The sequence below is a fragment of the Triticum aestivum genome, chromosome 2D, assembly GCF_018294505.1.
Source record: "Triticum aestivum cultivar Chinese Spring chromosome 2D, IWGSC CS RefSeq v2.1, whole genome shotgun sequence".
Lineage (NCBI taxonomy): Eukaryota > Viridiplantae > Streptophyta > Magnoliopsida > Poales > Poaceae > Triticum > Triticum aestivum.
The window spans coordinates 35,964,512-35,980,994 of NC_057799.1; the positions used below are offsets into that span (position 1 = coordinate 35,964,512).

Genomic DNA, 16,483 nt, shown 5'->3' on the forward strand with positions numbered 1-16,483 from the left:
CATGTGCTCAGATTTATGCAAGGGTTCAATGGCAACTACGGCTCAAGGGCGCTGGTCCTTAGGGGCATGTGCATGACGACTTCTCAGTTGCCATCGGCAAGGTCAAGCCGACTCCGGTAGGGGAGCGGCGCATTAGCAGCTTGTTCTGTCGGTTGTAGTGGTCGTTCGATGGTCTCAGAACCTCGATATAGTTTTATTATGCTTGAGATGCTTTGTACTTCCGGTAAACTTTATGATGATCTTAATATTGCTTTTTTACCATCTCAATTTTGATATTTACCAAAAATTAGTAGTCACAAATTTGAAAAGTTTAACTACATGTTTTCTAACAAGTTGTGAAGTTTTATCCAATTATATATGGCGGCTGCTAGGCATCATCCGACTGATCCCACGCACATATGAACACGTTTTTTAAAAGGAAAGGGCCTTGTGTAGTAGCTAGTTATGTGTGGGCAATATTTAGAGAGCACTTTAACATAAACTTAACAGCTACCTTGTCAAGCTTTTCTTAGAAGGAAGGGACCATGACCCCGGCTCCATATTGATAAATGAAACCAAGATTTAGAACAAACGAGCTCCCCTAAAATGAGGGTAAAGGTGCAAAAATAAACTGCAATTTTTCCAACTAGATGCTCATAGAGCTATCAAGCAGCAACTAAGAGGAGGAGAAACTAAGGGAATTATAGTTTATTATAGATCTTTTTCATCCTTAACAAAACTGGGGCTAAGGGGGAGCTGGATAGCTTCAGGGGCCAAACATGTCGAGCTCACAGAAATCCCTCCTGAACTTCATCGGCATAGCTGTTGAAGGCTGCGGAGATCACTTGGGGTCCAGCACCGAGGCCGGGCTGACCACCACACTTCCTGCAACCATCTTGCAAGGAGTAGGGGGAGTCATGGTTCACTTGTTCTGCATTCGTGATCTTCAGTTTGTCCTAGCTCAGCCACTTCTGATGGCCAATGGAGTCCTCATTTTCACCTCCAGGAAGGTTGCAAAGTCCTCCAGACTTTTCTTCCCTTGATTTGTCGACAAGATCGCCCAAATCTTGACCAGCCTATGAATCTTGCCAATAACCTGTTCACCAGGAGTACATGTGGTATTGTTAAATATAATGGAATTTCTAATTTTCCACAAACACCACACAACAGTTGCACATGCTACATTAAGGGCAGATTTTTTATTGTTAGAGAGCCAAAACTTGGCAATGGACATGTAATCAGACCCCAAGTTTATGTTGAAGTGCTCCCTAAAAATTGCCCACACATATCTAGCTACTACACAATCAAAAAACAAGTGATGGAAAGATTCAGTTTCAGAGCAGAACACACAATCTAGAGGTTTGATGATATGCCTTTTCCTAAGGTTATCTCCATTATTTTATTATGAGAAATCAACCAAAGGAACACATGGATCTTAGGTGGAACATGTAATTTCCAAACAATAGGAACATAGACAGTCTTCACACCCATAAAGTTGATTACATGATAAAGGGAACTACTAGAATATGGCCCTTTGCTTTCATACTACCAGACCAAAGCATCTAGTTCATCAGTAAGAGCAATATCACGGAAAGTCTCTACTAGCTGGTACCATTGCTCCATCATATTCTCAGTAAAATTTCGCCTAAAGGTAAGCTTGATCTGAGTACCATCCTAGATATCTCTAATAGTTTTGGATGACTGGTTACAAACAATGTAGAGGGGCTAGAGTTGGACAGCAGGGGGGTCCCAAACCATGCGTCCTCCTAAAATCTTACTTTAGCTCCATTGCCCACATTCCACCTAAAACGAAATTTCGCTGCTTTTGCTACTCCCATGACTCCTTTCCAGAATCTAGAAGAGGTGGTAGTAGCGAAGCAATTGAAAATATTTGGTTTGTCAGTGTTATATTTATTATCAATCACTTTCCTCTAGAGTTTCCCTTCTCCTTCAGAGTATCTTTTACTCCAAGAGCCCAGGAGACATGTATTAATTTCCTGCAGGTTAGGAATATATACCTAGGCCTCCATACTCTTTTTTCATACAAACAAGTCTCCAATTTGCTAAGTGGATCTTTTTCTATGGCCTTCAAAATCATTCCACAAACAGTTAGACATCTGAGTAATAATAAGCTCAGTGGCCCATTTGGGAAATTTGAAGAAGGAAAGTAAATAGTCAGGGATGTTGGCCAAACAAGTGTGGATAAGGACTAGTCTGCATTTGTAGGAGAGTAGTTTACCTCTCCAACAGGTAATCCCTTTAAGGATTTTGTCAATCAAAGGTTGGATATCCTCTCTCCTCAATTTATCATAGTGGAGATGGATCACCGGATATTTTATTATGAAGTTGCCTTTCTTACATCCTAAATCTTCTACAAAAGGATTTGTTTCCTCCACAGACATATTAATGGAGATCAACTCACTCTTGGTGTAGTTGATTTTCATCCCAGAAACTTTCTCAAAACATGTTAGCACCATCGTGAGGTTAGTATATTCTTCTATGCTATTCTCAAGGAATAGGATTGTGTCATCAACATACTGGAGGCACATGATTACTCCAGGGCAAACAGTAGGACAAAGGCCACTAATCAAGTTCCCGGCAGCTGCTTTCACAAGCACCCTACGGAGTGCATCCACAACTAGGTTAAAGAGAAGTGGCGACAAGGGATCCCCCTGCCTCATACCTTTACTAGGGAGGAAGAAATCACTCTCACACCCATTTACCTTGACTCCTACTGACCCTCCTCTGGTGACTGCCGGGATCCAGGATATTCCATTTCTTCTCAAAACCTCTAAGAGAAAGGAGCTCACTCAGGAATTCTAGGTCAACGAAATCAAAGCTTTCTCATAGTATAATTTAAGCACTAGGCCTTGCTCTTGCCTAGCACGTACTAAGTGCGGCACCTCATGAGCAGTGACTACACTTTCCAAGATGTCTCTACCTTTTAGAAAGGCAAATTGGTTGTAGGCAATGAGTCTCTGTAATAGGGCATTAATTCTGTTAGTTAAAACCTTAGTGAAAATCCTAAAACTACAATCTAGGAGACTAATTGGTCTAAATTTCTTCATGGTACTAGTATCAGCTTCTTTAGGATCAAAGAGAGCATAGCAAAGTTTAGCGTATATATATATATATACATATATCTATCTTGCCCTTATGGAAGTCATCAAACATCTCAATAAGATCATGCTTTATTAAATCCCAAAAATGCTGGTAGAAGAAAAAAGGAATACCATCAGGGGCAGGGGCCCCATCTGCATGTGTCAAATACTACTTTTTAATTTCCTCCTCAGAGAAGCGGGCTTGCGGTGTCTCATTCTCATTGGGAGAGAGTTTTTCCTCGGCAGAGGAGAAAAATCGTTGTTGAGGGAACAAGCCCGCTCAGAGTCTTTCCTAAAAAGGGTCTTATAAAAACCACCAACTACTTTTAGGAAGTCTAATGTTTCTCTAACCACACCATCAGGGCCTTCTAGGGAGTGGATAAAAGTTTTCCTCCTCCTTTGATTAGCTACAACATAAAATAGGTAGTATTTCTATCACCTTCCCTAATATCTGTATCTCTAGATCTTTGCTTAGCTTTAACTTCCTCTTTCAGTCAATGAGCCTATAATTCTAGATGGATCTCTCTCCTTCTATCATGCTCTTTGTTAGTGAGGTCAGTGGTCTCTAGCTTAATGTCTAATTTGTCACATTCTTCCATAAGGCTCTTCTTATGCTTTCTAAGTTCAGCCTCATTGTTGCTACTCCACCATTTATAGTGGCTTTCCTAAATCTTCTAATTTTCTCTTGCCATCTAGCAATAGAAGTTTTCCCATGAGTAGGAGCATTACAATTCTTCTTAACTAAGGTTTGGAAATCCTCTCTAAGGAGCCACCATTTCTCAAATTTATAACTACTAGACTTGGGTTGTTTATACAAACCTGAATCCCAGACAGTGGGTGTGTGATCACTACCCACTCTAGGCAGAGTTGTACATGAGGCCAAAGGGAAAAACTTATCTAGGTCAGTCTCACAAAAAAGTCTATGTATGGTAGAGATGATGTTATTTGACTGGTTATTATCCCAAGTAATCTTTCTGGAGGAAAGCTTAATTTCTAGCAGGCTCCATATTTCCACCCAAGCATTAAATTTATCACTCCATCTATGGTTAACATGCCCATTAATTTTATCATGGTTAAATCTAACTAGATTGAAATCCCCCTACCAAGGTTGGGGTCTCATTGTCAATGAACAATGAGTGGAGTTCAGAAAGGAACTTTTCTTTACCCTCCTCATATGGGGACCCATAAACTGTGACTATTCTAAACTCTAGTTGTTTACTTTTTAACCTAACAGTACATGAGACATTAAACTTAGTAATGGTCCAGTCTAAAACATCATAAAGATCTAGATCGACACCTACCAAGATGCGTCTAGCTGAACCAATGACTGGAAGGAGATTCCAGGCAAAATGTCTTCCACTAACCAAGAATTTCATAAAGGAGTCGCAGAAACTCTCTTTCGTAGTCTCTTGTAAACCTACAATGGATGGTTTTATCTTACCAATGCAATCTAAAAGTAAAGTTTTTCTACCAGGAGCTGGCATGCCCCTCACATTTCAAAATCAGCAATTCATGGTATAACTGTAGCCATAGGGTGCTTGCCCCGTATATAGTCATAGGCCACAACCCGTGTCTCAATGCTAGTAGGAGAAAGTTGCTCAACTATATTACTATCTAAGAAATTATTGATGACAGTTCTACAAGGAGTAAAACACATATTCTCATAAACCAGTTCTACATTACATTAACCAGCTAGGGTGTCAATTGGATCAGTAGATCTCAAGTGACTAGGAGGATGACTACTATGTTCGTCAATATCCATTCCTATTTTCTTAGGAACATCAATAAAGGAGGGGTTATTGAAAAAGGAAAATGCATGTTGGTTCGTACCAATTTTTGCACTTTCCAAATATTTCACTTGCTTGAATTCTTGTGATTTCTCCACCATAGTTTTGCCAAAGGGTTCCACCCTTGAGTTGTGCCTGGTAGCTTGAACTGGCCTCCACTTCTATTTCTGTTGCTTGTTAGCAACTGTCTTGGATAGTAGAGGAAAGTCAGCCTCATAAGTGTCACTTAGAGGCTCTACTGATGCTACAACATCTTGCTCCTGGGTGTCACCAACCTCCTCCATCTCTTGATGCAAGTCAGCCATCTCCATTTCACTAAGGATAGAGTAGCATTGGTCATCAGACATATATTCTGCCACTATCTTATCAATCTTGGATCTCCTTGAGGCCTGGATGGATGGAGAGATCTGAATATTGAGTAGTGATGGATGTTCCACCCCTTCATATGGGCAGACTTCTGGCATTTGCTGCAAAAAGGCAAGCACTGCCTGTTTTTCCAAAGTAGGGTCCGAACCACCCCCTCTCCCCAGATCAGACCTAGTGCTTTTGTTTGACCTATTGTCTTCAGTCCTCGGTGAGGTCTCAGTCTCAGATTGTGTGTCCTGCCCTCCTTGGCTAATTGTATCATTGTTATCAGTCCCAGTTTCAGCCCTTTGCTTTGTGATTTGTTCCACCGCAATAAGCATTTTGTAGAACTCTCCATTTATTCCATAGATTCTTTCCTTGGGGATCTTGCTACCATCTTTACAGGACAACTTAACTCCCACAACCTCATAGAAGATTTTGAAGTTGAATTTCCAATCCGCATCCACTATGGTGCCAAAGACAGAAGTAATTTGGTCAAGAATAGACCATTCACACCATCTTGGGTTTATCTTCCTAATTTTTATCCAGACCAACTGTTTTGACGTAGAGTCGTCAATATTCCCTTTCCAAGCCTCAACATTGCCCTTGTGAAGGTCAAAGCAAGGGTAACTGGCAACTGATTCTACAGGAATTTCAGGGCGGAACTTCACTAATATGGTCCAATCATCCAGAGCATTAATCTGCCATGGCCAGTTAGTTTTGTATATCTCTGAGAATTTAGTTGATAGGTCCTTTTTGCTGATCTCCCCAAATTCTACCAAAACAATCCCTCCATTCTTAAGTCTCCCAGAGTGTTGTAGGTTAACGTCTGACATATCCACATGGTAGAAGCCTAATCGAGGAGCTGCACTCCCAAAGTACGTGGTAGCTAGATTAGGTTTCTTCCTAACTGGACAGTTGTGTTCCTGATGTGTAGCCATCTTGCAGATGAAACATGTTGTGGTCTTGGAGCACTTCTCTTTGTCATGACCTGACTCTCCACAACCACCACAAATCACATTCACATAAGACATGAGAGAGGTGGCATTGTTGTTAACTACCACTTTGCTATCTTGCTTCTTCCTTTGTTGCTTGCTCTGATTTTTCTGATTCCCTGGCACAGAGATCCCAGATCTACTAGAACCTTGACCAGTGTTGCTCAAAGAAACCCCTTGATCTCCACCCTGTTGCTCTGGAGGGGGTTGCACCATCTGCTGGGGAAACCACGAGGGTGACATCCCTTGCCACTGTTGCGGTAGCGGGGGGTATCCCCCATGGAACTGGTTGTTGAATGCCGAGGGTGGTGGCTGTCCCGGGAACTCAAACCCAAAAGCAAAGGGGGGCAGCGCTTGTGCCATCTGCAGGGGTTGATCTGTCCACTGCTGCTTCTAGTTTTGTTGGTCACCATCTCCCTGCCCCTGCATGTTCTTTCCTCGGCCTCTCCCACGGTTGGAATCCACGGCTATTGAATCTACAGTGGTGGCGGCGGTGAGGGAGGGGCTAGTGGGGTGTTGTGTGGAGGGGAGGTCTTGAAGTAGCCTCCTAACCCTAGCTTTATCCGCACATCGCTTCGATGGGCTCCAAAGTTGGGCGAAGTGCGTCGTGACCTCATCGTCCACCTGGACTGCCTCGCTGTTAACTGATTTTTCTACGCTCGAACTCTAGCACCCTTGCAACTCTGAAAGAAACTGACACCACCGATGTCGCCCATGATCAACTGCAGTGTCGCGCATGAGCTAGATCCCTGAGGTGCAGGAGGCAAGCATCTCATTGCTACGGAGCCCAATGCTGGATTTCCCATAAGGCCTTCTAACGCGCTCTCTAAAATAGGTGTATTGATTGCAGCAGTGAACGCGCCCAGGCAATCATCTCCTCCGCATACATGTTCCTCCCATGCAACTGAACTCGGAGTTCCTCTTCGGTGGCAGCTACGATGATTCTCAACACCAGCTTCTGATAATTGTCTCTTCCCACAGCTGGAATTCTCAAATCTCGCTGGAGTTGTAATCTGTATTGTGACAGCAACCTCTACTCTCGCCTGATTCAATTTTCCTCCACCAGATCGGGGGATGAGGCCATGGCAGCAAGCGTGACCCAGATGATATGCAGAGGCCAAACCAAGCATTAGATTTGTGTGTTCACTGGTCCGGTTCGAGTGCACAAACACAATTTCAAGCGCCAGATGTGGCCATCCTTCACAAAATTCCAGATTTTCCAGCACTGATTCCAAATCAATCACGGGCCACTGTCCCATCTGCATATCTACAGTTGCTTTGCTCGTGCAACATTGTGCCTCTGATCTCTCATTCCCAAAACTTGTTACCGATTTGAGGGTGGGGATGGCGGACAAGTTACCTTGTTCAGCATACAGCCCCATCGTTGCTTTTGCAGTGGATTTCCAGAGCGTGCTTCGGCCAATGCCCACTTGATCAATTGCAGAGGCTGCGGGCGCCATGGCGTAGGCATGCGCGCCCACTCCTCCGACGTGGATTCGGTGAAGATGATTTCTGCCATGAGCCCAAACTCGAACTCGAGCCTGCGCTGCCAGATCTGGACATCTCGTAGCCACTCTGCGCGGAGATCGAGCTGGACTTCTGCGTTCTGCCTCGCCCGACGCAATTCCTTCAAGCACCTCTCCGATCACTGGACCGCCCCCCAGATCCGATTCGCCCGCGGATCCCACCACCGCGAGCGCAAATCCGGCAAATCCTCCAGCGCCACCTCCCTGTGAGACCAAAGCAGCGGATCTCCTCTGAGGGAGAGGTGAGTCTCGCTCAACGGCGGCGGCGGCCGCGTGATACGCGCGGCAACGGACGGTCGTGGGATGTCGGGATCCAGGTGATCCATGGGATCCGGAGGGAAACAACGTCGCGAGAGGGCGTATGGTGGCTACAGGAGCGGTGTGGGAGGCAGGGGGCTGTGGTGAGGCGAGCGGCGCCGCGGATCTAGGGTGGGGGAGGGTCGCCGTCGCGGCGGGGGGGGGGGGGGGGGGGGGGGGGGGGGGGAGCATTTTTCAAACCCTCCTCATCACGGCCTGTTCTCAAATGACCAAAAATCCCGGTGGACGATCCAAACGCAGGCATGTACTACAAATTAGCAAAGCGTGGTCACCGACGGTCGCGGATCCGATCGTGCCACCCACGCCAAACGTCCCAGTGAATCCATCCTCTTTCCCCTGACGATTCAGCCTTGCACGACACGACCACCTGTTCCTTTTCCCTCTGCTTTTTCGAAAATCAGATTTGCTTTTGCGTCCAATCACTCGTTGTCGATCAGAAAAATATCTTCCCGAGCCTGTTTCGAAAAAAATAAATATCTTCCCGAGCCATGCTTTCCCCCATTAATGCCGCCCCATCTATTTGCCTCGGGATTAACGCTAAAGAATAGACAGCCATGGACTGGATTTGAAAATCATAAATACCACGACACTCAATCTGATATGGTATATCTTTGGCAAATCAATTTCGGCCAAAAAATTCACACTATGGAATAGTAGTAGTAATTGTAAATTTACACAAGGAAACATGCAAGTCCATTCCCCCCAATGCGAACGCGTTCAACTCCATTAACTTGCCCTTTTTCATCGGCGTAAAAAAGGAAGAAATTAAAAAGGCGTTTCTCCTTTGTAGAAAAAAAAAAGGAAAGAAATTGACAGAAAGAAACGCGCAGAAGAAAGAAGAAAAAAAAGGGGAGGAGAGGTACGACTATTCTATTATTCCTTGCCCCCTGGTCGGGCTCCTTCCTTGCTTTGCATCCTCTGCTTGGCTTCGGCCTTCGGCTTTGCTCCGTCCCCACACGAATAAACGCCTCCCCTCGCCGTGGGGGAGGGAGATCCGGCCGAAACCCCGACAGAATCCCCCCTCCCTCCCGCCAGCCTCGTTGGCTCCGCCCAGCTCTTCTTCTCCGACCCAACCCAACCCTCTTCTCCACTCCAAGGCTGCTGTTGATCTACTGGGATTCTAGATGAGATGCTGCAGCGGGCGGCGAGCAACGCCTACTCGTGGTGGTGGGCGAGCCACATCCGCACCACCCAGTCCAAGTGGCTCGACGCAAACCTACAAGGTACGTACGATTCTATCTATCATCCTCCTCCCGCCCAATCCAATCTTGGCTTACCGCTGCTTGTTGCGCCCTTCCCTGCTCCGATTTAATGCTGTCCCCCCTAGTTCAGGTAGTTCAGGTGTCCTGCTAAAATCGTTCCTGTCCTTCGATTCCATTGGGAATGCCCATACTAAAATCGTTCAGGTGTCATACTAAATCCATGCCGTACTGTGTATCTTACTAGATGGAATTTGTAACAAATTACTGTTTCTCCACCGATTGCTATGCCTGTTCTCTGAAGAATAAAATAAGCCAGGATGGTTGTCAGGTGTAAAATCAAAAGGAATAAGCTTCAACCAAGATGAACCGTACTAGTCATCAAAAGCAGTAAGCTTCCTCGCATCATGACTCGGTCAAATCCATGACTAACTAGTCAAATTTTGGCAGTTTTCTTTTGTTCACATATCGGAATATATGCTCCACATGTTGAACAGACTAGTTTTTGTTCCGACTTCATTGTTCACGTCCTGAGGTATCTATGTGTTCCAGTGTTCATGGAAAGAATAGTTGTTAATTACATTGGATTCCATCACTAGGAAACAAAAGCTGTTTGTTTATATTTGGCAATAAGCACTGAGAAATGCGGTTGTACACATGGGAGGTAATTAACACTCGGTACTCCCGTGCAGATGTCGAAAACAGGGTCAAGATCATGCTCAAGCTCCTCGGCGAGGAAGCCGATTCGTTCGGCAAGAGGGCTGAGATGTACTACCGCAGGAGGCCGGAGGTCATAAACCACGTCGAAGACGTGTACAGGGCCTACAGGGCTCTTGTTGAGCGCTATGACCACTTGTCCAAGGAGCTGCATAAGGCCAACCACACCATCGCCACTGCTTGTCCAGAGGAAGTGCAGTATGCCATGTTGGAGGAGGAGGATGACAATTTCCCGAGAGCAATCATGCCCATCAACTCGCGCAAGATACAGAAATCGACCGTGGATGACATTCTCAAGAGAAAAAGAGAAGGGACTCCCGGGCGTAACAGGACAGTGCATGAGAAGCCTGATCCTAATATGAGCAAAGATAAGGCCGAAGCAGAGATTGGCAGGCTGCAAAAGGCTATACTTGTCATGCAGACTGAGAAAGAATTCGTTAAGAGTTCTTATGAGAGTGGAATTGCCAAGTATTGGGAGATCGAGAAGCAGATTGCCGATATGCAGGAGGAAATTTGCCACATGCAAGATGAATTTGACGCGCATGCAGCCATTGATGATGATGAAGCCCGTGCCTTGATGACGATAGCGGCTCTTAGGTCATGTCAGGGTACCGTTGCTAAGCTTGTGGAAAAGTTCGAGGAGTTGATTAGGAGTGCAAAGATGGAGTCAGAAAAAATAGTGTCTCTTCGAGAAAGGTTTTATGCTTTGAGCAGAATTATTGACCCGTCTAAAGAAGAAGTTGACAGCGCAAACATGACAGCGAATGACAGAGTTTATCCCATTACTCAGGAAATACTCGAGTTACAGACTATATATGATAAAATCGAGGACTTCTTTGGAAACAATTCGGAAACCTCTGTGGAGGAGATGGCATATAAAGTTGATGAACTTGTTGATAAGATCATTAACTTGGAGCTGAAGTTCCCGAAGCACTCTGCACAAATCAAGCAATTGAAAGAAGAGAATGAGAAGATCAACAACAAACTAGACGATTTACAAGATGAGATGGCACTCCGTGATGATCCAAGCGACTCAAGTGAAGAGCTCAAGCTAGTGGAAGATGAATTGAACAGAACCAGGGCTCTTGAAGGATCTATAATCGAGGAAGAAGTTCTTGTTAGCACAGCATTTTCTGAAGTTTTTACTTGCATAACTAATATATCAAAGGCATTTGTACCAATTGGTGCTGAAGACCTGCCTGAGTTGTCAGCTGCAGCTGGAGACAAGGCAACACTGTCTGAAGATGTATCCATGGAAAATGGTACAACAGAGAACAGCAAAACGGATGGAGGAGAAATCAGTGGTATACAGGCGCCAGCTACAGGTGATAATTTGGGCAGACATAGTCCCCAAAATCAAGATGACTCAGAAGTTGTTGATCACAATTCATCAGGTAGTACTGATGGTGTCCATGACTCCAAGAATGGTGCCAAGGAAAGCATTCTGATGGGGAATTGCTTGCAGGAAGAATTCAGAGATAATGATTCACTACAAGCTGGCAACCATGTTGATCTGATTGTTGGTCCAGACAATGAAAATAGTCTCAACAAGCTGGCAACAGATAGCTCATCAAAAGAAGTAGACCAGAGTTCATCAGGTGGTATGAACGTTGCTCAAGGGCAAATTGTGGAAGGTGAACATTCACCAACTGCAGTCAGTCAGAATGATCTCCTTCCCTCACAAAGCCCCAATGAAGAAGGGTCGTCAGTGGAAATTGCTGAGAGTTCATTTGGTGGTGACAACAGAACCCAAGACTTGAAGATTGATGGTGATGAAAATCCTGTTCCCGGGAACAGCTTGAAGACCCAGGAGGAAGGATTTGGAGTTGGAGATGGCGAATCACCAAAAGCAATCGCTGAGATTAGTTTAGCTGGTTCTGCAAACTTTGATAGTTTCGGTGAAGAAGGTACGACAGGGGAAAATACGTCGCCCGAAGGTGCTCATAGTTCCAGTGATGAAGGTAAGAACCTGGACTTGTGCCATGCGGATGAAGCAAAATCAGGTGAAGAGTTGCCAAAGCAAGGTGGCCAACTTGTTTCTCCAGTAAACATCATCCTAGGTTTGAACAAACACGGCGAAGTCGAATCATCTGATGAAGGTGTTCAAAAAAATTCACTTGGTCATGTGAATGCATATTCCTCGGAGGTGAGAGATGAAACCTCTCTCTCTGTACTGGCTAGAGATTCTGAGGAAACCAGAGGAGCGTATCCGGTAATATCAGAAGTACCAACAGATTCAGAAGATATGGTCAATCACACTTCTGATAGTCAACTCGAAAACAAAGAACCAAATGTCAAAATGCTTGCAAGCAAAGAAAATATCTTGAACAACCATGGAAGCAGTAGCGGGCATGAAAAGTTCACTTCTATTTCACAAGAAGATGCACAGAGCGGGCTTGAGGGAAGAGACGCGATATTGCTTGCCGACTACACTGCAGTTCTCCGGAACTACAAAGAAACTAAGAGAAGGCTTGCTGAGTTGGAAAAGAAAAACCAGGAACATCTTGAAGACACAAAGGCAGTAATAAGGGAATTGAGGAATGCAAATTCAATGAAATATGTTGAGATCCAATCACTCAAAGGCCAACTGGACTCTTCAGAGACACCACCCAGTAAAATGGGTGCTGATAGATCAGATCAACCTTTGGTCAGAGAACTTTCAATTGTGAAGGAAACCGATTCGAGCTACACTGGTGCACCTGAGAGTGCTTCAGCAGTTGAAATCAAATTCAGGACTGAAATCGACGAGCTGGTCGACGAAAACCTGCGGTTCTTGACAAGGTACAGCATGGCTTGCCACCAGGTGCAGGACTTCAACAGCAGGTATCAGGAGCTACAGAATGAAATGGAGAGTTCTGAAAATAAGAAAAGGGGAGAACTTGATGCTGCGGCGGAGCCTGAACCTGCTGAGAAGAAATTGAGAGAGCTCAGGACTGAAGTGGATGTATGGTTTGAGCAGAATGTACTTCTTGACCGGGACCTGCAGCTCAAAACCGCATCTCTTTGCGGCCTGCAAGAGGAGATAGCCGAAGCCCTGCGGTCCAGCACGGAGGCTGATGGCGCCAAGTTTATGCCATATGAAGCAGCCAAGTTCCAAGGGGAGGTACGCAACATGCAGCAATCCAACAAGAAGATCGAGAGTGAGCTGCAGGCGGCGTTGGAGCGCATGAGGGAGCTCGAAGGCGAGGTGAACGTCACCTTGCGGAAGCTGAGGGAGAGCTTCGAGCTCTCGTCCAGGCGCTCGTCCCGCCGGGGGGAGGCGGACAGCAGCTACCAAAACCAATTCAAGCATTTCCCGAGCAGACACAGAGTGCCGCTGCGGAACTTCCTGTTCGGTACGAAACCAAAGAAGAAGTCGCTGTTTGCCTGCATCAATCCCACATACCAGAGACAGTTCAGCGATTTTTGAGGTGCATGCGTCATTTTTTTCTCTTGGCATCGTCTTACGCTTTCACGCTTGTCGGCACCGCAACCTGTGTTTTATCCTGGTAGCTGACGTTTCTGTATTTTGCTTGCAGTGAATAGAATGCTGAAGTAAACTTATACTAGCAGCGAAGATTCAGCTCATTATTTCCAGGAGGTAGTGCTGATTTATTCTTTACAGAAACTCCGTTATAGTCGAGTGGTCCCGCTATTTGGATGGGAACACAGAAGTACCTTGCTTTCTTTCATAGACAGAAACTTTACCAGTATACTGTACGATTTGAGAAACAAAAGAACACATTATATACAATACTATAGCTGTCGTTTCAACTTTCAAGAGCCGTGTTATCTTTTGATTTGTGAGAGTAGTACTTGCAAGAGAGCAGCTTTTGTTGAATGAATCTGCATCTGGAAGGAGCATTATCATGGTTTTCTGTTTTGCAATGTAATAAGGTTTGGTGCTTTATCCATTTATCTCATTGGCTGCCCTGCCCAGTAGATTTATACTGGTTACATGCTCCGTTCATGGGCCGGCCTGCCTTTTCCTTTTGTGTTGTGAATGGGCGTTCTATATCAGATAAATTTTACATTAGCTATTTCTCGTTTAAATTCCATAGTGAGAACACCTGGTGACCTTTGGCTGCTCACAGGCACATGTTACTTCTTTTTTTACCACTCTGATCTTGGCGTCGATTTTTCTTTTGTTTGAGGATCTAGGAGTTGATCCATCAAGATAGTTCATTTTCTTTTGTTTGAGGATCTAGGAGTTGATCCATCAGGATAGTTCATTTGGGCTGGTTACTCGGACTTGTTTTTTTTACATCAGGTTAGTGGGAGTTTAGGTACATGCTGGTCATCCATGAATGTAATTGGACAATGCATGGTGCCATCTAGTTCATGCTTATTGCTATCCACTTTTGAACATCAATACCATTTTTTATTCCATCCCACATCAAATCGTGATAAAATGCTAAAATGTGGTATATGTGTGTTGAAATTTTGAAGTATACATGTTAAAATATTGTGCATATATATGCAGAAATGCTAAAAAAAATACTTTGTTGAAATGTGAATTGGGTAAGGTGGCCGACATGGGTATTTTTACCCGCGGGTATTACATGCACCCGGTGGGGTACGGGTATGGGAATAACTTGAAACCCGAGGTAGGGGGTACGGGTATGGGTTTGGGCGAACAATATTCAGACAGGTAAGGGTTTGAGCAAGCATTACCCGCACTCGAACCCGGCGGGTGCCATGTTGACTTGATACGCCAATCACACAGAGCTACGTGCGAGTGGGCCGGCCCAATTAGCGTAGGTCCTTTCCAGTTTTAGGAAGGTTCGTGTTTATATTTTTCTGTTGTTTTTTCAGTTTTATATTATCTTTCCTGTTCGTTTTCCTCTCTTCTTTATCTTTCTCTCTAAAAGAAGTTCACAAATTCAAAAATATTCGTATTATTTTAAAGAACTTTCATATTTTATTTCCCAATTTTTTTAATGTTCACGAACTTTTAAAAATGTTCGCATTTTCACAAAAATTCTTAAGTTTTAAAATGCATAAATATTCAGAAAAATTGAAAATAAAATGTAAAACCCAACTGATAACCAATTAAACTATTTTTTAAGGAAAAACTAAAAAACACTTCCTACCAGAAGAAATTCGCTCGATACACTCTACCACTTGGCACAGGCTCTTGCCTCAAAAAAAATTTGGCACAGGCTCTGACACACCAATCAGCATAAGACAGCTATGCTCGTGGCCACTACCCATTGCTCTAGTGGCGGCCTGTACATCAGGCTCTATAAGCACACACACTTAATAAGCCGCCGCAGCCCAACAGCCATGTCAGTTGGGCCCGGCCCGACTATTGTGACATATACATGTTTTTTGTTCTCTGCAGGAACGTTAATGATTTAGGGTCCGAAATCACTAATTGAGGAGTACTCATTGCAAAGATCATTCCCAACTTCCCAGGTTGTGACAAGTGGCGTGCTGCAGGTGCGCCACTTGTCGCAACCTGAGAGTTTCCCTTTTTTCTAGATCCCGTTTACTCAAAATGTTTTATCTCTTAAACCGTACGTCCAAATCTCGAACCGTTTTCACCGTTGGATTTCTCGCGTCGAGATCTTCAAAACTAGATCCATTTTAATAGATTTTGATGAACTTTTTTTCATGAAAATAATCAGACGAAAAAACCGAACTGGGAGCACGGGTTTTTTCCATTTCCGAAAGAGGCACGCCCGTGCCTCTCGCGAAATCATAATCGTGCCTCTCGCGGAAGCAAAACCATGCCTCTCGCGGAAGGAAAAAAGAAGAGAAGAAAATGCATTTTTTTCCTTTTTCGAGGAGGCACGGCTGTGCCTCTCACGAAAGCACAACCATGCCTCTCATGGAAGCAAAACAGTGTCTCTCACGGAAGAAAAAAATGCGTTTAACGTGTTTTTTTCGTTTCCGAGAGGCACGGCCGTGTCTCTCACGGAAGGAAAAAAAATGTGTGTTTTTTTCGTTTCCGACAGGCACGGCCGTGACTCTCGCGAAATCGTAATTGTGCCTCTCGCGGAAGCAAAACCGTGCCTCTTGTGGAAGGAAAAAAAAAAGAGAAAATGCATTTTTTCCTTTTTCGAGGAGGCACGGCTGTGCCTCTCACGAAAGCACAATCATGCCTCTCACAGAAGCAAAACCGTGTCTCCCGTGGAAGAAAAAAAACAAAAAACGCGTTTAACGCGTTTTTCCCCGTTTCCGAGAGGCACGGCCGTGTCTCTCGCGGAAGGAAAAAATAGAAAATACGTTTTTTTTTGTTTTCGACCGGCACGGCCGTGACTCTCGCGAAAGAAAAAAAAAGCATTTTTTCGTTTCCGAGAGGCACGGCCGTGACTCTCGCGAGAGCAAAACCGTGACTCTCGCGGAAGGGGAAAAAAAAAGAAAAACACGTTTTTTTACGCAAATTTTTTTTGGGTTTTTTTTCGAAAGCTAAGGAAGATCGGTGGAAAACCATAACGTAAAAAAACCCGGAAAAACCCATTTAAAAAGCCGAAAACACGTGCGGAAAAATAAAAAAAATCTGGAGGGAGCACCTAGAGCGCGACACGTGGT

The 16,483-nt window shown here is 44.6% G+C and overlaps 2 protein-coding genes across 2 annotated transcripts; one reads left to right on the top strand and one right to left on the bottom strand.

Annotated features, from left to right (window-relative positions):
- Positions 1-598: 598 nt before the first annotated feature.
- On the bottom strand, positions 599-8,183 carry LOC123051356 (uncharacterized). Its single transcript, XM_044474219.1, has 2 exons — positions 4,911-8,183; positions 599-1,075 (listed from the first exon to the last, which is right to left on the bottom strand). The coding sequence occupies exon 1, from the start codon at positions 6,568-6,570 to the stop codon at positions 5,029-5,031; it is 1,542 nt and encodes a 513-aa protein (XP_044330154.1). The 5' UTR covers positions 6,571-8,183; the 3' UTR covers positions 599-1,075; positions 4,911-5,028.
- A 766-nt stretch (positions 8,184-8,949) lies between these two features.
- LOC123051357 (protein NETWORKED 2A) lies at positions 8,950-13,727 on the top strand. Its single transcript, XM_044474220.1, has 3 exons — positions 8,950-9,274; positions 9,943-13,377; positions 13,486-13,727. Exons 1-2 carry the CDS (start codon positions 9,181-9,183, stop codon positions 13,374-13,376), a joined length of 3,528 nt encoding a protein of 1,175 aa, XP_044330155.1. The 5' UTR covers positions 8,950-9,180; the 3' UTR covers position 13,377; positions 13,486-13,727.
- The last annotated feature ends 2,756 nt before the right edge of the window (positions 13,728-16,483 follow it).